Source organism: Falco naumanni, chromosome 10 (assembly GCF_017639655.2).
Source record: "Falco naumanni isolate bFalNau1 chromosome 10, bFalNau1.pat, whole genome shotgun sequence".
Lineage (NCBI taxonomy): Eukaryota > Metazoa > Chordata > Aves > Falconiformes > Falconidae > Falco > Falco naumanni.
Genome location: NC_054063.1, coordinates 1,843,348 through 1,858,234, shown reverse-complemented (window position 1 = coordinate 1,858,234; position 14,887 = coordinate 1,843,348). Strand labels below are relative to the sequence as shown.

The following is a 14,887-nucleotide window of genomic DNA, read 5'->3' as shown; positions in this document are numbered from 1 at the left end:
CACAGCCATTACCTGGGAGCCCAGCCGAGGGCAAAACCAGCCGGAGCCTCTGCCCTGCACCTCCGCTGTGCATTTCCAGGAGTCTCACTGTGGACTTGCAAGGGGGTAGCTCAGACCTACAGGCCATCACACATTGTCACTGCGATGTTCGCTACCCAAACCATCTACCTCTTGACGTTTGAGAGGGACAAAGCCCAGGACCCAACCTTGCCCACACCAGGGCTTTCTCCCTCTTCCGCCTGCTACAGGGGAACCCCCCTGCAAGACACCAGCCCCCTCTCAAGGACACGCTCTTCCTTCACTGGCATCTGCAGCACTGCTTGCACGATGCTAAAGGTGGTGAAACAGGAAGCTTGCAGCAGCAGATTTGCTGCTATCTATATAACATCTGAGGGGCGCCTGGAAATTATTGTCAGGGCCATGTCTGTATCAGCCTTAAAAAACCCCAGCTGGAAGGGGAGGGAGCGCCTGGGCTGGGGGAGGAGGACGGGAGCTGTTTGGCCTCCTGTCTCCATGGGATCCCCTACACACATAGACTCCCTGTGCTGTGGCTGGCACTGGTGAGTATTTCCAGCTACATTTCCATCTGCCTCCCCTTCAGACCCATGGAGATAGGGATCTGGGGCATCCCACGGGAGCGATTACCTTTCTGCCTCTCCCAGCCCCCGTGCTGCTGTGAGCCTTGGGGCTGCCTGTAGTGGCTCCACAGGTTTGTTTTTTAAAAAAACCTTGGTTGTGTTGAAATATTTTACACGGGGAGGAGCTGCAAATGCTTCCCGTGTGGTAAGTGAGGTTTGAAGAGCATGCTAATGATGGGTGGCTCACTCTGGGATTGCTTTTGCATGCACTGTCAGCGGTGGGTTGTGGGGTGCAGGCTCTTTCCCCCCTTCATTCCTGAAGGACAGAACTGCTCCCAAGCCCTTGCAGGTGAATGGAGCAGTGCCCTTGTCCGCAGATGACCCACTCTGTGTCTCCAAGAGGATATTTTATTAGGGGCCTTGCAGGTGGATGGCTGCGTGCAGGGAGCCCAGGCTCCCCACAACCTTGAAGCCCTGTCTAGTGCGGCTGGTTGGTGGGAGGAAGAGGGAGAGGAAGGCTCCCTCCTTGGCACTTCCAAGGAAAAGCCCCTCCCCGGCTCCTCCGTTCGCCCACTCCATGGGTAGAAGCTGTCCTCCCCCTCCCCACCCCTCCATCCCTGGTGGCTGCCCTGTCCTCGGGGGCTGCCTGCCCCAGCCAAGGGAGGTGCACAAGGGGCTCTTGCACATCATTGGTCTGAGAAGGTCTCCATGCCCTTAAAGAGAAGGTGGATTTTCTGCTGAGCCACCCGAGAAGCCCTTTTATACCTCCTTACTCAGCCAGCTGCCAGCAGCTCGCCTGTCCGGCCAACGGGACTCTGATTTTCTCCTCCAGACTTGGGTGAGCTGTTTTGCATGTCTCTTAATGACCCAGCTTGCTCTTAGGGGGTGATGGGGAAGCAGATTCACTCACCTGAGTTTTAGGGTGATAAATACCAGGTGGAGGGTGACCTGCCGGGAGAAACGCGTGCTAATAAAGCCTCCTCCATCCTTTGCCTGTTGGAAGGGGTCTGTGCGTCGGCAAGTCTCCCTCTGAATTTTCCAGTGACCTTTTTGGTTTTATGCCTTCCCTCCCCTGGCTGGCTCTGCTTTCTGGCTTGAGTGGCGAGCGGAGCCGAGGCTCCCTAGCACCGACCTTCCCAGTGCCATAGGACGCAGGATCCTTGCGTGCCATAACGCAGCGATGCTGCCTGCCTACACCGCTTCCTCCAGCTCCCAGCCCGGTCCTCGCAGTGCCCTCCTCCCCAAAAGCACCCTTGGGCAGGGACCGAAATGCAAGTTTGCTGTGTCCTCCCCCAGAACAGGTGATTTAAAGCCCACGTTGCAGGCAGCGAGCCGCAGCCTGGCGTCCGTCCCCTCGCTTCCTCAGCATCGCTGCCACCAAAGCGGCTGTGTGTACGCAGGGCAGGGATGGAAGTAAAAATAGCTGGCGTTCCTGGGCCGCCCTGTCCCTCAGCTGTAGCCCAGCCACCTGCGGTGGCTTTTGCTTCGCATCGCCCTGACCTCCCTGAGTCACGGGGGCTGGCACCGGGAAAAGGCTGCCGTCCGAGGAGACAGCTGCAGCTCCTTCTGCAGCTCCCTGACCATTTTTAGAAGCACTTTCCCCCCCTCCTCTCTAAAGTAATGTGATGGGCCTGCACATTTTCCAGGATAAAGTTTCCTTGGCCCTGCAAGCTGTGCCTCCTCCCTCGGGCATGAGCCCCCGTTAACACTTCGCCTCCCGCCGGAGCCTGCCAGGTCTGCCGACGGCTGCCCAGGGCACTGCCTGCTCTGCCGGGGACTGCCTCACCTTGGGCTTGGCCAACACTCCTGCATCCTTCCATCATGAGATAAGAGCAAGAGCTATTGCTCTGCTGGAAAAGTAAAATCCTATTTACGGGGAAATAATTTACAACAAAACAAAGGTGCTCTTCCATCTCTTCCCTAATGTGCTGTGTCGTACCTGTAAGATTTCCACTCAAAGGAAATGCAAGGAATTGTGTGGGGAAACTCTTTGTGCCTTTACCAACTCGACAAGAGCTTTCAACCCTGTTCTACATCGCTGAGGTCACTGCAGCGGCCCCCCCGCCCCGTGCAGGGGGTGCATACCCTGGTAGCAGCATCCCCTGGAGTCCTCCCTTGTCACCTGGGGTGGCTGCCAACCTTCCGCAGGCTTTGGGGTGTTTCTGGTTCATGAAGTGAGGCAAGACTGCATGGCAAAGGGAGGCAGTAAACTGAAAACAGCTTTTTCCTCTTCTTCCTTCATTGCATAGAACGGTTTCTTGGGGGTCAAACAAGAGAAATACCTGCAGGAATTACTGTCACAAATCTCTCTTCTTCTGGCTCAGCACCAGTTGGTCTGGCCCAGAAGTCCTACGATGCTGAGGTCTGTGTGGCTGTGAGTGTGCACACGTTTGGCCCTCACCCACAGACTGCAGCCTAGTTCCCTATACGACAAAAATTTGGGGAAGTTGGGAAATAAGACCAAACCTGTTCCTCTTTTTTTTTTTTTTTTTTTTTTTTTCTAGAGGAATCTTGCTTTGTTTTTAAACCCAAGAAAGTCACCACCAGCATGAGTAATTGTGAACCTTTTTTATTGGTTTTCATTGCAGGCTCACAACCATCTAAAGCAAGATGTCTGAGTAAGTTCCCATGTTACTGTCTCTAATACATTGTTGGCATTTAAAAACTTTTGTTCAACCGCCGACTTTTTACTTGTATTAAGATTCCTTCGCTTGTTTCCAGTTAGGATGCTAACTGCCTTTCTCTCTCCTTTCCCCTTTCTCTTCCTTCGCTTCCTTGGCCACCTGCTTTTCCTCAACAGTGATGAGGTAAGTGTGTTTCACCGGGGTTTTTCCTTTAGCGATGCTCATGGTATCAATCCTGGCTTCACCGTTCCTCCTTAGGAGAAGCAGCTGCTCTGTGTGTGTGTGTGAAGAATGGTTCGTGGCAAGGCTTTCTTGCTGACTCCTGGCAAAGATGGGAAGGAGGAGAAAAATCCCTTTTGAAGGTCTTTTCTGCCTCCTGGCTTGGGGTTAGATGCTTTTTTTCCTCCTTCCCTGCTTCCCCAGCCGGCCACGAGATGGTGCTGGGAAGGCGGTGGTCCAGAGCCACCTCTCCTCCATCACCCACCTACCACCCAGCCCCAGGTCAAGCATCCTCTCGCTCTTCCCCACACCCAGCCCCTCATTTTCTGCCCACCAAGCACTGCCAAATCGCATCTCAAAGGCAATCCAGGGAGATCTGGATCCAGGGGAGCATAAGCAGGGTGGAGGTCGCATCCTTAGTACATTCTTCCTGGCTTCTGGCAGAGCCAGAGCAGGGATGGGCTCAAAGCCCAGGGGTGGCTGGAGAAAGGCAGGGGAAAGTGCGGGAGGGTTGTCAGTGGCTGTCTGTGAGCATCTCCTCTCAGCGTGTGTCTCCATCCTGCATCTCTGCTTGGCACCTCCCGCTACGTCCAAAACACCACAGGCTCAAGGTTGTCCTCACTGAGACAAAAGAGGATTTCAGGGACCCACAGAAACTCCCCAATATGGTGCTGACGTCCAACAGGTGCTTTTATTCCCCAGCAAACCCAGTGCCCCCAGAAAAGGCTTGGAGGGAGCTCTTTGCTGAGGTACCAGTTTTCAGATGGAGAATAAGCCCTGTGCTAACGGCACTCAAGGGACCCGCTCTGTTGTGGCCCGTGCCTGGATTCATACAAGCAAAATCCTGCTGGTTACTGGTGCTCAGCATCTCTAAGCTGGATGCCTCTTCTCTGCAGAGTCCCCCAGCCCTGCCAGGAGGACCGCAGCACCATTTGCCTATGCAAAACATGTGAGATTTTGTTACGTTTCGCTCTGCAGATCCTTATCCACTTCCTCCTCTGTGCAGCACAGACTCACCGAAATGCTGCTTTCTACTCCCCCACCACAACATCAGATGTCAGGGTGTGTTTCCCCCGTGCTGGCCATGCTCAGCCTTGCTCGGTCGTCTGGGCAAAATGCTGAGGGAGCAGCTGCAATGCAGTGGCACATCGAAGTTGTGGCTTCCTTTTATAAATAGACCTGTTGCTGCTGTTCCAGCACATCACGGGTACAGAAGGACAGGCTTGGTCTTCCAGGCTCCCCAAATTGTTTCTCACCTGGCATGCCAGGGTGAAGCCAGTCTGCACCTTGCAGCGTCGTGGCTCTCCATCTCTCCTGGCCAGAACAGCCTCCAGGCCTGCAGACCTTCCAGTTGTGTCTGTCCTCCAGCTGTGAGGAACCCCCTTCAGCATCACTTGCACTGGGTCTTTTCAGCTCCGACAAATGACACGAGAGATTCATGTTTTCACCTGCCTGGCCATCCTTCTCACCAGGTGTGCCATGGACTGCTCAGAAATAAAACCCACAGGTCCCGAGTGCCCGGGGGCATCGGGGCTGTTAGCAAAGTGAAGCACATGTCTGAGTGAAGGGGAAATTACAGAAAAGGCCAAAAGTCTCAAGAAGCCAAGTTTGAAGTTATATGCACATATCTTCATCATCCTCATTATCTTTTCCTGAGGCGCTTGGTAGGTTTTAGCTACCTGAGGCTGGCAAAGCTGGGTTCAGCAGGGAGCTTCATCTTTGAGTGCCGCTGGCTTGGGGACCAACCGTGTGTCAAACCGTCCACCCCAGCTGGAGCCTGGCAGGGCTGCAGGTCCTCGGCGGGATGCGGGATTGCAGGGGGAAGGGGAACGGGAAGGGGAATGGGCAGCTGATAACCTACTTTTCTCTTGTTCCTCCTTCTTGCAGAAAAAAAGGAGGGCAGCCACGGCCCGTCGGCAGCACCTGAAGGTATGTGGCACTGCTGGGGCTGGGCGAGGTGTGTCCTGTCCACATCCTGAGCCAGCCAGCTCTCATCACTCTCCCTCCTGGAAGAGGCCACGATGTACAACGTGCCCCCCTCCCCCCCCTCCCCGCTCCTTACTGGGTCCCCACCAGTATCCCTTACCTGGAGATGCTGGTGTTGATGGAGAGCTCCCCAAGCTGCCTCTCCCATCAGAGCTCTCTCTCTTTTGCTGACCCCCCGTCCCCGTCCCTTGCCTCCACCCCGTGCTGACCATCCTCCTGCTGCCTTCCAGAGTGCTATGCTCCAGCTCGCTGCCACGGAAATAGAAAAAGAAGCTGCTGCTAAAGAAGTAGAAAAGCAAAACTACCTGGCAGAGCATTGCCCTCCTCTGTCACTCCCAGGATCCATGCAGGAACTTCAGGTAGAGACTTATTTAACCCTTTCACTGTGCCAGAGCAGAAAAAATTTGGCTCCATCAGTCAGCCTGTTGGTTCTACATTGGTCTTCCCATCTTGTCCCCCTTCTCACCGCGGGTGCCCTGGAGCTGGCTGGGTTGGAACTGGCTTGAGAGGCAGCTGGAAACAAACAAACAAACAAACAAACAAACAAACAAACAAACAAACAAAAATGAAAAAAGGGTCTGGCTGGCAGAAAAGCTGTGTTTCTAATGGTGTGTTGAGGCAGCATTTGCATCCAGCCAGAAGCATGGAGACCAGGAGCTGGCCTGCAAGCTGCCCTTTGCTACCTGCCCTCGACACCGTCTGGTTTTCTAAACTGAGGTCTTTCAGAGTCAGGAGGGAGGAGTCATGTGTGGGGGTCCTAGCAGTCAACATCCCTCTGCTTTTCCTCCCAGGAGCTGTGCAAAAAGCTTCATGCCAAGATAGAGTCGGTGGATGAGGAGAGGTATGACACAGAGGTGAAGCTACAGAAGACTAACAAGGAGGTGAGTCTCCCCTGGAGCCATCCTTCAGCGGAGTCTCCAGCCCATCCTTCATGTTCCCCTGCATGGCTTGGGTCCATCTCATGAAACCCCCAACCCGTTCTTTCTCTGTCCCCCTGCATTTCATCCCCCCACAGCTGGAAGACTTGAGCCAGAAGCTCTTTGACCTGCGGGGCAAGTTCAAGAGGCCACCCCTGCGCAGGGTGCGCATGTCTGCTGACGCGATGCTGCGGGCCCTGCTGGGCTCCAAGCACAAGGTCTGCATGGACCTCCGAGCCAACCTGAAGCAAGTCAAGAAGGAGGACACTGAGAAGGTACTCCTGCCCTCTCCCCTCTGCCCATATGGAAGTTGGCCCCTGTTTTTCGGGGCTCACACCCCACTGTGTGATAGACAGGGCTGAGTGTAAGCCTTTCTCCATAATGTTTTTCCTGCTCAATATTTCCTCCTCTGGCACTCACGATGGTGAAAAAGGAAGGTGCAGCCCAAAAAGATGTACAGCATGGGTGGAATTGGGTTCCTTTAGCTGCCATGGGGTTTTTCATGGGTGGACAGGTGGAGAGCCCTGCCTGGGTGGGTTCTCACCCTGGTGGGCACCGCTCACACCCCTGTGCCCATCCCTCCCCCAGGAGAAGGATCTCCGTGATGTCGGTGACTGGAGGAAGAACATCGAGGAGAAGTCTGGCATGGAGGGCAGGAAGAAGATGTTCGAGGCTGGCGAGTCCTAAGCACCTGCCTCTCCACACTCATCCTCCGCTCTCTCCTGTCCCCACTGTACCCCTGGGCTCGAGGGCACCGCCTGGGTGCCATTTCTCTCTGGTTTTGCAAAGAGCTGCATCCTGGCAGCAGCGGTGTAAATAAAGCTTTGGTGGGAGAGCTGGGTGTTGCATGCCTGGGGGACCAGACCCTGACCTGTGCCATGGTGCCGGCAGGGTCTGACCCTGCCGTGGGGGTCCTGGTCTGGACAGGGAGGCTTTGGCAGGGACCGTGCTGTGGGGATGGGGATGGGGGACCTCTGTGCTGTTGGTCCCCCTCTGAAGCTGGGGATGCTCATCCCCCTCATTGCAGAGGAAAGGGTGAGGCTGCGGCACCAAGCTCTGCTGGCATCCTCGCGCCAGGCTGTAACACCGGCTCCTGGCCACCTCGGTAAGAGTCCGAGCCCTGGGCAGGTTGTAGAACCTCCACCCGTGGTGGCAGCAGCAGGAAGCTTGGGGAGGGAGCAGGGCCAGGAGCGGTGCTGGCTGGGGGCAGGAGCAGACCCTTCGGCTCCATCGTGCTTTCAGAGGTGTGAAGCCGGGGCGAGCTCAGCAGCTCCTGCAGCAGCACCCTGGTCCTGGGGCACTGCAGGGCGCTGTGTTTGGCACTGCTGGCTGTCCCCAGAGTGGTACGGGCACTGTGTTTGGTGCTGCTGGCTGTCCCCAGAGCGGTACGGGCACTGTGTTTGGTGCTGCTGGCTGTCCCCAGAGCAGTATGGGCACTGCAGTTGGTGCTGCTGGCTGTCCCCAGAGCGGTACAGGCACTGTGTTTGGAACTGCTGGCTGTCCCCAGAGCGGTACGGGCACTGTGTTTGGAGCTGCTGGCTGTCCCCAGAGCGGTATGGGCACTGTGTTTGGAGCTGCTGGCTGTCCCCAGAGCAGTACGGGCACTGCAGTTGGTGCTGCTGGCTGTCCCCAGAGCGGCGTGGGCAGCAGGGCCAGCAGAGGGTCACCCTGCTCCCTGCCGTGGTGGGGATGTCCATGCCCCTTGCTTTCCCCTTGGGTTAGCCCAGAACTTCCTGATTTCGAGCCACCGGCAAGACCTTAAAATAGTCCTAACAGTTTTTTAAAAAAATGAAAACCCCCCATTTTGCCTTCCCTCTGCCCCATCCCCCCATGAAGCTTCCGGCACAGCTCACTTCTGCCGAGCACAGGAAAAGTGAAACGCAGCCCTCGCACCCGAGCTGTCTGTGGGGCTGCCGCGCCAGCCAGGGGAGAAGATGTCAGACTCGGAGGGGTGCCAGAAGGGTGCGGAAGGTGTGAACCAAGTGGGAGATGAATCTCCTGGGGAGAGCGAGAGGTGAGGCCTGGGGACCCAGTACCCCAACGCCACGTCTGCCTCCCGGGAAACTGGGAGGCTGGAAAACTGGCGGGGGGTGGTGGTGGCGAGGGAGGCTGCGTGGCCGAAATGATGATGACCTATGAGGCTGGAATGGGTCAGATGCTCTTGCGGGCTTTTGACAAGCTCCTCCAGCTAGGGAGAGGCTTAGGCTTCCTAAAGGTCTCATCTTTGAACTTCAAAGCCCCTGGGAGGGGGTTAATTAAGCAGGGAACCGCAGCTCCAGCAGCGGGCAAGCTCAGCGAGGGCTCTGGTGACCTGGACCTGCTCCATAGCTGCATCAGCTCCATCTCTAAGACCAGTGGGTGATCTGCTGCCTCCCCTCCTTGCAGCAAACGCCGGGCACATCTGCTTTCTTGCTGTGTCCCCTATGTCTCTGACCAAATTAAGCTGGCAATGTTTTAGGCTAGCTGCTGTCAGGTTGTACATCACCCTGTGACTCCGCTCTGCGCTGTTGCTTCATCAGCAGAGATCGTAAATTCTGGGTTCTGTTCACTTGAAAAAAACAGCTTTCCATAGGGGTTAGAGAGGAGAGATCAGCGGCAGAGCCCACATCTGTCTGTGGTGGAAGCAGGCAGAGATAAGCTCGGCTGAGGTGTATCACCCAGAAGTACTTAGGTTTGGACTGGATTCAGGCTGAGCATCCAGGGAGCTTGGGGGGTTGCCTGATTTTTCGCCTCCAACTTCAAAGCTTGCATTAGCATTTCCCTCCAAGGCTTCTGAAAGCCAGCGCAGTTAACGTCTTCGATAGGAAAAAAACCCCAAACCCTTGAGTGACAACGAGAGGAGAAAGGCGCATCACCTCCTGTCACTGCTGGTTGCAGTAAGTGTGTGTTTTGGCTGACACCTGACAGCAATTAGCCGTGGCTGAAGGCTTCACTGGAAGCTTCAAAAGGTGCTGGAAGGCTCCGTGCGCGCTCCCTGCCGAAACAAAGGGGAAGCCTCGGCTGCTGGGGGAGCACGGGGGCTTCTCAGCACCATGGATGCGGTTCCCAGCACCGCTCCAGCCCGGCCGTGGCCTGCCGGCGGGCTCAGCTGGCCCTGCGGGGCAGGGGGCAGGCGGGGGTGGCCCAGGGCGGTGGGCACGGGTACGGCGGGAGCTGCTGCTGGGGCGGCGATGGCTTGTTCCCTCCTGCGTTCCCTGCCCGAGCTTCAGCTAAACAAGAGGCAGCAAGAAGGACCTGCAAGGGGTCGTTCGGCAGCACTCCAACGGCCTTTAGAAACGCGTTTAAAAAGTGCGTATGTGAACAGTGGCAGCAGGGCGGCATATCCTCCCTAGCTGCATTTTAGAATTTTAATGGAATGTGAAACTTGAGGGCAAAAGTAGCGAGAAAAATACCTTCCTTTTGGTTTTTTCTGCAGAGAATTACTTTCCCTCCCAATTTAGGTAATAGTTTCATGTGCAGCTCTAAACTTCTCCTGTTTTTACTTGTGCTGTATAAATACTTGCTGGGCTCTGGTGATTTCCACTCCCCAAACGGAGGAAGGAAGTGTTTACTCGCTGCTTGGGGCTACCTTTTCTCGTTCTGTGGCTAGCTCAGCTCTCTCATCCCCTCTCCCTGGGGACAAAGCTCTTTGCTAGCTGACCCGTGTGTGGATGGAGTCAGAACAGTGCTCCTAAGGCAGCTTGGGGCACGCTGGAGGTGTGAGCAGCGATGGAGCTGCCAGGAAAGTAAATCCCAAGGCTCCGTGGTGTAAATGCACAGTGAGGAGATATGGGGAGAAAAAAGGTGCTGGGTTTGCTTAAGCAATGGACCGTATCTATTTAGCTGTGCACGTGTATACAGAAGAGGAGCTTGCATTAGAAAATGTCCTAGAAATCCTAATTTGGGTGTAGCTTACTCTGTTTCCCCGTACAAACAAGGACATGCTGGCAAAGTCTTGGTAACACCAGTGTAACACCAGTGTAACACCACCTAAAGCAAACTGGTGTTAGGCTCTCTTCCACGGCCTGGAGCTGCTCTATAGGAAACCGCTGCGGTGTGAGCCTGATGCGAAGCCTTCCTGCAACCAGCAAGAAGCCGGGGGGGCTCTGGGGAGGTGGCTGCTTGGGTGTCCTGTCTTGATGGTGGGAGGTTGGGAGCCTGCTCGGTGTCGGGTCTGTCACTTGGAGCGCTCCCCCCGGAGCTCTGGAGGCTCCAGCAGCCCCTGACCTGAGCTGCTGCGCTCTTGTCTCTCACGGATGCTTGCACCCGTGCCACAGCGCCGCTGCCGCGCCACGTCTCTCTTGCCTGTGGGGTCTGAGAGGAGAGATGGGCTTTGCCCAAATTCCCGGGGGGCTTCCCGGCCGGTGAGCCGCCGGGAGCCTGGGCAGCCCATGTATGGTCACCGCCTGGGGACAGCCCTGCGGCACGAGCCCTGGGCTTTTGCTTTGCCGCGTCTGTCCCCAGCTGTCCTGAATTCTCCAGATCCTTAGAGGAGTCTCGAGGGTCCTTGCTGGGATGACTGCTGTTGCTAAGTATACCCGTGGCTGGAAGGAGGTTGTCTGGGAAAACTGATATGTGGAGAGTCTTTGGACCCCTCAGCACAGCGGGTTCCTTGGGGAGGGATGGCTGATCCTTGCTTGGGGGTTACCGGTCCCAGTTTGACCCAGCTGGGCTCATTGAAGTGGAAAAATAGTGGGGAAACGAGCAGGGGAGGGCCAGATGGATAATGTAATGAAGCTGGGCAAGACTTTGTTTCCAAATTGGATATGGATGCCCTGGCAGGGGCATTAGGGATAAAGAACAGTCTCTAATGATAGGGAGGTATCAGGTGCCTTCACTGCCCCTTTCTCCTTGCAATAATAAAAAAAAAAATAATAAAAGCCTGCCTTGCCTCTGAGCTTAGTTTGCAGTGTAAAGCTATGGGTGTGGAGGTGTGTGCATCAAAGTAGGGGATTGCCCAGCAGCCTTTATTTGAATTGCATTTTCTTTAAACCACAGAAGACTCTTTGCTGGCTGGAGGGCTTGCTGTTTTAAAACTCGTGGGGTGAAGTCTGGCTCCGAAACTTGTGGAATCCCTTGCCCCTGGACTTTGGAGAGGCCTGGCTGTGGGGAAGGCTGGGCTGGCTGTGCCCGGGACCACGCTGGGGGCTGCTAGGACAAGGTTTTGCCAACAAGCATTGCTGGCGTGGGGTGAAAAAGCACATCTACTGGCTGCGGTGGTGCTGGGGCTCCCGCTGCTCTGGAAGAAAGGGGGCAGAGGCACAGCCCAGCCTGCACCCCGGGGGTACCCAGCCCCTCTGTCTGGCGTGGGGGCAGGCGTCCCCCGGCTGCATCCCACGAGGGGGCGAGCTCTGCTTGGCCCGATTTGTTCAACAGCACCGATAATCCGCAGCGCTGAGGGAAGCGACGTCCAGGCAGCCCGGGGGCACGGCGGGGCTTTATCGCTTGGCGGAGCAGGCAGGCATCCCTCGGGAGAGATGCTGTCAGAGGGTACTGTGGCACTTTGGTTCAGGGAGGATCCTGGTCTTGGGACCCCTCAGGGTCTGTTTGCAGCCCCGCTGCCCACACGGGTTAAGCTGTGTGGACTTTCCCAGGTTTGCTGCAGCTGACACAGGATGAGTGCTGCTCCCCGGGCATGGCTGAGTTCAGCCTAGAGATGTGCGAGGTGTGCGGGGGGCTGGTTTGGGAAGGTGGCAAGGGAAGAGGGGTTTTCTTCTACCCCCTGGTCTGGGCGTCCTCCCCAGCATGGGCGTTTTCATGGTTGTGCTGCTTCAGAGGGTTTCAGGCCTTTCCCCAAATCTGAAAGCCCTTTCCCTAGCAGTAACTGGAAGTGTAGAAGGTGGCAGCAAAGTGGTTAACCTTGGCGTGCCCTGGGGATCCTGGGCCCCTCAGCTCTGACCTCCACTGACCCCGCTAACCCAGCCCTGGAGATGCTCTGCCTGCATCCCCCCCTGCATCCCCCGTCACATCCCTCACCCCCATGACCCCACGCCCAGCTGCAGGGTCCACACGGCAGCTGAGCGGGCTCCTTGCTGCCTCGGTGCTCTCCCCAGCACTGGGCTTGCTCCCAGCCAGGCACCCATCCAGCCTGGCTGCAGCCTCCAGCGGGACGCTGACTCGCAGCTGGGCAGACCTCCTGGCCGGGAGGTGCTCCGAGGCCTTGGTCGTGTCATGTTTTCGTCGGGAACAGCTTTTTCTTTGGAGGTGGCCTGAAGAAAGTTGTTGCCCAGGTGGGGACTGGTGGCCGCCAGGCTTCGGGGAGTGTATTCTGGCTCCAATGGATGGTGCAAACCTGTTGTGGTCCTCAGGGGCTCGGAGGAAATGCCGCAAGGATTTGCTGCTCTCCCTGCAGCTCCCCAGTACAGTCTGGCTACGTGAGCCTGGCCGGGGAGGACGGTGCCTGGCGCAGGCGAGGGAGGGCTCTGCTCTGCCCAAGGCAGCACCCAGCTCGTGCAGCAGCGTTGACCTCCCATGGCTGTGGTTCCTGTTCCCTTAACATGAGTCCAACAAGTTCCTCATCATGCAGAGTCTTTGGGTTCACTGAGGAGGTGCTCTGGCATCCTTTGAAGCCAAAGGCATGGGGTATGGGTTCTCCTGGGGTGGTTCTGTTCTCCTCAAGCCCTTCACAAGGAGAAACGCAGATCAATGCGAGGAAGCACAGGGGTGTATTTGTATGATGGGGACTCGGGGGCCTCCTTAGCCAGGTTGCGTTCTGGATCATGGTCATCTGGTGTGTGGGTCAAAAATATGTCCTAGGAGGTCCTGTGCATGCTAGGAAGGCAGCTGTCCTGCACGGCACAACTGCAGTACGATCAGTACTAGAACAGCACCTACAGTGCCCAAGCAAGGTCAGGGTGTCACCGTGGTGGATGCTCTGTAGCTATCCCAGTAGCTCCTGCCTCGGAGCAAAGAGGACAGGTTATCTGTACTGCAAGGCCAGCCAGTTGAGCCTGAGATGTTTAGGAAGGGGAGGGGATGCCCTAAAAGTAGGACTCACCCACTGTGGACTGGGTACCCAGAAGAGGTGGCTTGTCACATTGGGCCCATGTGACATCTACCAGGCTTTGGCAGGTGTCTTAGGTAACCCAAGCCATCCTCAGTGGCACTTGACACCTATGTTTAGGCACCTGAATTGCTCGCTGATTGCCCAATATTTCCTAGGAAGTACAGGGCACTGCTGAGATTTGAGCCGAGCTCTCCTGGGGCTTGGCCGGGGATCTCAGCCTGTCCAGGTGCTCCACAGAGGCTCAGTCACGAAGGGGTTAACCAGCCCTGCTTGGAGCCCGTGTGTGTTTTCCTTGCCAGTGTATCCATCCTAACACACACCAGATGTGTGAGGCAGCTGCTGGAGTGTCTTAATCCCAGGTTTCGGCACTCGGAGTGGTCTTTCTCGCAGGCAGGTCTGCAGTGGTTTTCGGGGGGCTCCACCGCTGCTCGTGCAGTGCCTGGGCAGGGAGGCCAGCAGCCCCCGTCCTCTGCAGGAGAATTTGCGGCAAGGCGGGATGAAATATCTTCTGTTATTTGCTGCTTGAAACAAGTCCCTCCTGGGACGGGCTGCTGGGGCTGGCAGCAGAGCTGATGCTGATAGCTCTGTCTTGAGTCAAATGGGGTGAGTATAAACCCAGGAGCTACTTGGGCTCACCCTGTCTCAAAGGAGCAGTGGTGGCTCGTACGGACGGGTAAAGATGAAGGTAGATGAGCAAACCCAGCTGGAGTTATTAATGAATGGAAATGGCAGCCAGTGGGCTTCTTGATTGGTGACTTGCACCCAGTGGCTTAAAAACTTGGAGCCACCTGGGAGCGACCGGTCTGAGATGTGCAAGACTGTCTATTTGGAGCTCAGTTGAGTTGGATTTCTCTTGCTATTGCACAGATGTGCAGACCTGAATGCTTTTCTACATCAGCACCATCCCACCGCCTGCCATAAATCTGTGCCAGTTTGCATCAGCTGGAGGTCTCCGGTTCTTTTGCTTACACTCTCAATTTGAAAATGCATCCTTTGCTGGGGGTTAATTCTGCATTACGAGAACCCTCTCTCCCAGCTCTAGGTGTATGTTGCTTGCTGCAGCTAAATAGACAGTATGTGCAACGCCTTTTATCAAGCCCTTGCCAGACAGTTTGGAAAATATGATCTCTTCTCCTGTGCTTGTGCATGCATGTGCTTTTCTGCTGCAAAAGCAGTTTCCAGTGAAAGCTTGCTCCAGAGCCATTAGCATCGAGAAACGCTAAACTATTGACAGACCCCAAACAATCACAGCCGCCAGCCGTTTGGGAGTGGCAAAGTTCTCTCCCGGTAAAATTGATGGCAATAATAATTTCCTCTTAAGAGAAATGCTTCCTTGCAGTTGCCACTTGGCTTCACGTACCCAGAGCCGAGAGCAGCATGCCTGAGCTGAGCTGCCCTGAAGGACAGACTAATGCGGTACAGGCTGCGCACCCCTGCTGCGCTGCGGCTGCTCCTTCCTCGGGGTGGCATTTGTCCCTTCTGCTGCTTCTCTGCTCCAGTTGCCATTTTCCTGCATACAGCCTTAGCCGTCCCTTGTGGAGAAAGGCTCGTCTTGACTTTTCTTTGGGTCTCACTTGG

At 56.0% G+C, this 14,887-nt stretch overlaps 2 protein-coding genes across 3 annotated transcripts in view; both read left to right on the top strand.

The window, feature by feature from the left end:
- Window positions 1-1,325: 1,325 nt before the first annotated feature.
- On the top strand, window positions 1,326-7,159 carry TNNI2 (troponin I2, fast skeletal type). Of its 2 annotated transcripts, none has more exons than XM_040608697.1 (8): window positions 1,326-1,416; window positions 3,167-3,196; window positions 3,379-3,385; window positions 5,309-5,350; window positions 5,638-5,766; window positions 6,199-6,288; window positions 6,423-6,599; window positions 6,913-7,159. In XM_040608697.1, exons 2-8 carry the CDS (start codon window positions 3,189-3,191, stop codon window positions 7,009-7,011), a joined length of 552 nt encoding a protein of 183 aa, XP_040464631.1. In that variant the 5' UTR covers window positions 1,326-1,416; window positions 3,167-3,188; the 3' UTR covers window positions 7,012-7,159. The 2 variants fall into 2 exon arrangements, with proteins under 2 accessions (XP_040464631.1, XP_040464634.1); XM_040608700.1 differs by having other exon boundaries at window positions 1,328-1,416; window positions 3,379-3,389.
- Window positions 7,160-8,181: 1,022 nt separating this feature from the next.
- Window positions 8,182-14,887, top strand: part of LSP1 (lymphocyte specific protein 1) — a 50,981-nt gene continuing 44,275 nt past the window's right edge. Inside the window, exon 1 of the mRNA XM_040608869.1 lies at window positions 8,182-8,338. Within this exon, the coding sequence (XP_040464803.1) occupies window positions 8,259-8,338 (80 nt within the window). The 5' untranslated portion in view covers window positions 8,182-8,258. The remainder of the gene's footprint in view (window positions 8,339-14,887) is intronic.